The sequence below is a fragment of the Channa argus genome, chromosome 1 (genome assembly GCF_033026475.1).
Source record: "Channa argus isolate prfri chromosome 1, Channa argus male v1.0, whole genome shotgun sequence".
Lineage (NCBI taxonomy): Eukaryota > Metazoa > Chordata > Actinopteri > Anabantiformes > Channidae > Channa > Channa argus.
Window position 1 is genome coordinate 18081244 of NC_090197.1, and position 4784 is coordinate 18086027.

Here is a 4784-nt window from a genome sequence, read left to right on the forward strand (position 1 = left end):
GAATTCCACCTCCACCTTTTCCTGAGTCTAATGTAAAATCTGTGCATTAGACTTTGTACAATTGTTATTTCCAAATATAAACTGATGCAATACAGCAAAGAATGCTGACAAATATTCACTATAAGGAGAGAACAAAAACTACAGAATGTATACCCACAGCATTTAAGATATTCTGCACTGGCAGAATATCCTAAATGCTGTAGGAATTATTAATGATCAATTAAAATATATGCACAAAATCCCTGCTAAATTCAATAAATCCCAGTCTCAACATAAGTGAACATTGTCATCTACAGACTGCCATTTCTGGAAATTCATAGCCATATTGAGTCTGTTGTGTCTTGCGTACTAACAGATGTTTGCATTAGTTTTAAGAAAATATAACTTGTATGTACTAATTATATACAGAAACATTTTCATTTTAAATAAGTCATGAAGCACAAAATGAAGGTACTCAAGTACAAAAATTGTACATAAATACAGTACTTGAGTAAATGTGTTTAGGTTACTTTCCACTTCTAGAGAGGGTAGATGTTGTTTCAGGATGAAAGCTGCTCTTGCAGCCTTGGTCTTACTGGCATCCATTTCGCCTCATTAGGACCCTGAGACTGAGAGTCGACAAAACACTGAGAGAAATCATTTTGCTGGGGGAGTGTGGCGGGGATAAATTGGCCTCTGGTTCAGTACAAGATTTCCCGCTGTGCCAAGCGGAAGAGAAGGGCTTGGCTGGCAGAGGGGGCAGGCCCAGGCAAGGCAGGCTGGGAGACCCCATGCTGAGAAGCCCCCCTTAACTGCCTCTGACAAACACGCCAGTGGATAATCTCTCCTTCAGGGACCCAGTACAGAACTGTGGGGCTGAGTACAGAGAAACTGCCTCAGTATGTGTGTAGCATGCAACACAAACACAAACACGTTTGCATTGTGTACCTGCACTGTGCACAGCTCAGGTACATGCCTATTTCCTCTTGTGTACAGTTCTTCCTCACTCATGTAGACATCCGTTTGACAGTTTCAATAAACAGACCCATACATAATCTATAGCTGCTACAAAATGATCAAGAATATCTCAAATAAATCCCATTGGACCCTTGAACTTGTGTAATATCAAGCAAAACTCGTGCAGTCCAAAATAAATGCAAATGTCAGAGGGCAACAACAAGCCATCCATTACAGGTACTGTGTTGACGTATTTAGTGTGCTTCTGAGGAGATCAAAAGCTCTTACAGAGACTGTAATTTGTAGATATTTTAGTCAAATGATGAGTCATCTCCCATACAAAAACTAGTAACTGCAAAGATGGATTTAGTTTATATATGAAAAAATAAGACTAGCCCAAAGACTAACTATAAAGAAATGACATATGCTAGATATGTTAAATTTAGCTAGGGGTTGTGCTGCATGAACTAGAGGTGCCAAGCCAATCAAGATGTATTCATAAAAGTTCCTATGATTACTAAAGAAATGCAATCCACTTTCTTTAAGTTAGTTTCTTCAATTCATTATATCTAAATGATCTTGTCTGGATCTTTGCAACAGTTGTTTAGTAAATACACTCAAAGGAAATTTATTTCTCTAAACAATTTACTTCCATAATATTGAAAAAACAAAAACAAATCAATATCTTCACATCTCTTCCAATAGTGTGTGGTAAACCAGTAATATTCAAATATAAATGTCCATATCCAATGCTTAAAGGTCTTGTCAGCTGCTATGATGTCTCCATCTTGTAACCATGTTTTTCCAGCTCTGCTCTGCAGGGAGGAAAAGGAAAAGAGAAAGATCAAGTCAGTAGAGATGATTACAGGTGGGTGGTTGGGGCATAAGTACCCTCTGCTATTGATTGTAAGAACCATTAAGAGATGAAAGTGAAATAATATATAAATATTGCATTATGTGTGCAGCTATGGATTTAATGATTACATATATAGGCAGCAGTGCCCTTTAACAATAATGATATCTTTAAGAAACACCTTAATACCATGGCTATCATAATTGACCTAAATAAAGCAGTCCCATTTTACTGTCTAAAGTGTAAAAACAGAACAGCCACTTATCCAGCAAAAATTATTGCTTATTCAGTATGTGTGACTATAAGCTTATAAAGCAAGAGAGATCCTACAATTATAACTTTAGTGTGTAGAGCACTATTATAAAATTAACCCTGTTAATGTAAAATATGCCTATTGTACGTACCAATTTTGACAAGATACTATCCTTGTCATTATGATTCATTGTGCTCATTGTGCCCTGTGTTTATGATAAATTTTCAAATAAGAAAAATAAAGTCAACAACTCAAGGTAACAGTTTAAGCTCTTAAACAAAAGTCATAGGCAATATTGATCAGACACACACACATTATAGGGATGTCCTGTGAACAATAACTTGATTGGAAAAATAATCGTATTGGGGACCATAATTGTAGCAGCTGAGACACAGTTGTGCAAAACAAACAAATAAATAAATGAAATGCATGGTCATGCGCACACAGTTCTCAGACATGTCCCAGTATTTATTATTTAACCCATAAAGAGTCCCTGATCATGCTGGCATGATCAATTGGCAGGACTGATTCAATGGCATCTTTGAATGCATCAGATTATATTAGGTAAAATCTAAGTTTTCAAAAACAGCTCAAGGTAATACCTAACTGTATTGTTAAATTGGGAAAATCTTACAGAGACATGTTTACTAATCATTTCCAAACACACAGCTGGAGGTAATGGGAGTTTGTTTATCACTACGGGATAAAAATATGATTTAATAAACTGTGGTAGTTTATGTCACAGAATTCATCAGTCTCACTCTGTTTGGCTTGATATTGCTTTTATCAACAGCATGTTAGATGAGGACAGTTATAATGTTTACTTTTGTTGACCATTGGCATGTGACAACTACCCTTAGAAAGATAGTCAGGAAATCTGTATATGCAACTGACACAAGCAGGTCCCATCACACACAGTTCTGTATAAATAAAGGATTCACAAGCTCGAATGGCAAAACAACCTTACTAAAAATATTTAATCTAACAGTCTACCGGATACAAATGCAGGCTACACACGCTGTTTCTAAACATAGGTTAGTTTATTCTGACATTACCGATTACCTCAACTGATTTGAGAAATCGTCCTCTACGTTGTCATCATCCCAGTTGTCTTCCCAAACATGAGCGTCCTCATCTTCATCTAGGCCCGTCCAGTCTGTGATTAACATCAAAAACCATTAGAAGACTAAACACACAAACGCTTTAACAACAGTTTTGTACAGTAGACGGGTTAAATATCTGTCGATGACTAAAAATCACAATATGAAAATGGGGTTTACGTTACACTTTAGCATATCAGCTTACAATTACATTAACTAACGCTAACGTTTGGCTAAGTAACGTTAGCTCCGTTACCAGCGTTAAACTAGAGCTCAAGTGCAAAATGGCCCCGAGGTAAATTAAAAGCATAATTACATGAATGTTAAAAGACAACAAGCCTAATGATTAAAGTAATTTCTGACCTAAATCAACGGAGAGTGTCTTTATCAGCAAGTATGGTAGCGTTAGCTAGTACAGACGTTAATGTAGCTAGGCTAGCTGAGTCACTGTTGGAGGGCCCAGCACCGACAACCCGAAAACATTTAACGATTAAAAAAGAAAACTTGTGGAAAGTAACTTTAAATAATATATATGTTATTTACCCTCTGCTGGGAATTCTTCAAACTCATCATCCTCCTCCAATAAGCCAAGGTCCACGGGTTGTTTCTTGTCTGACATGTTAGACGAATCGCTGCAGTGTTACTGTTTGCAAATGAATGGCTCCTCAGCGCAGGAAGTGTGGGACGTTGCACAGGTTCGAGCGCGGAGCGACTGCGCTGTAACTGCGCAGTACAAACGCAGCAGCAAGCGGCCCTTGCAGCATGGCTAGGTAAGGTCAACTTCTTCATGTTCCACATTTCACAACAAGTAAAGTCAGCACGCTTTGGGTAAATACCTTCATTGCTCTAACCCATGCAGAAAAGAACCCAGCTTACTGCTCAGAAAAAACCCAAAGACATGGACGTTAAAACAGACATAGAATCAGACCAGCATATATACTAGTTGAATTTTATTTGGTTACTAAAATCTAATGTGTGAATACATGCCCTGTCTTTAACTTTACATCCTTATATAACTAGCCTATCAACAATAGATTCACCAGCTTGTCACGTGTCACAATGACACAGTAGATATGCAAAAAGAAGCATAAAACCAAAAAGGAGACTATCTGAGTCCACGTTGTTGTGGTCACATATCTAAATATTTAGTAAAAACACATTAGTCATTTTTCTTTGTTCACACTGTTAGAACACCATGCTGCAGATTTTATCAAGAAAGTTTTACTAATGTACTAATGTGCAGATTGATTTGGTTAATGTTGTTTCTGATGATTCTGTGTACATCCCACCTAGATAAGTGTAAACACACTAGCTCTAAACCTTAGTTTTACCATTTTACTACAAAAAGTGAGGCACCTTACACATAAAGCATCTGTTTGCTTGTTTTCCTAATGGCATTCAAAAGTTAGACAAAGAGAAAATACTTTCTATTAAATATTCTCTGCCTCTTTGAATTTGTTTCGAATTCCCTGCGCTTTCTCTCCCATGCCACAGAAGCCTCACGCAAACCCCTCTTCCTCATAACATATGCACTCAAATCAATAAAATTGTATCAAATATTTTTCATTTAGGAACAAATGCATTGTAACCCGTGGGGACGACTCACATAATGAAACAGCAGCTCCAGCTTAGTATGTATTTT

The 4784-nt window shown here is 37.2% G+C and overlaps 1 protein-coding gene across 1 annotated transcript; it reads right to left on the bottom strand.

Moving 5' to 3' along the window:
- Positions 1–1548: 1548 nt before the first annotated feature.
- Positions 1549–3847, bottom strand: sem1 (SEM1 26S proteasome subunit). Its single transcript, XM_067503942.1, has 3 exons — positions 3686–3847; positions 3105–3198; positions 1549–1751 (listed from the first exon to the last, which is right to left on the bottom strand). The coding sequence occupies exons 1-3, from the start codon at positions 3759–3761 to the stop codon at positions 1709–1711; spliced, it is 213 nt and encodes a 70-aa protein (XP_067360043.1). The 5' UTR covers positions 3762–3847; the 3' UTR covers positions 1549–1708.
- Between the last annotated feature and the right edge of the window lie 937 nt (positions 3848–4784).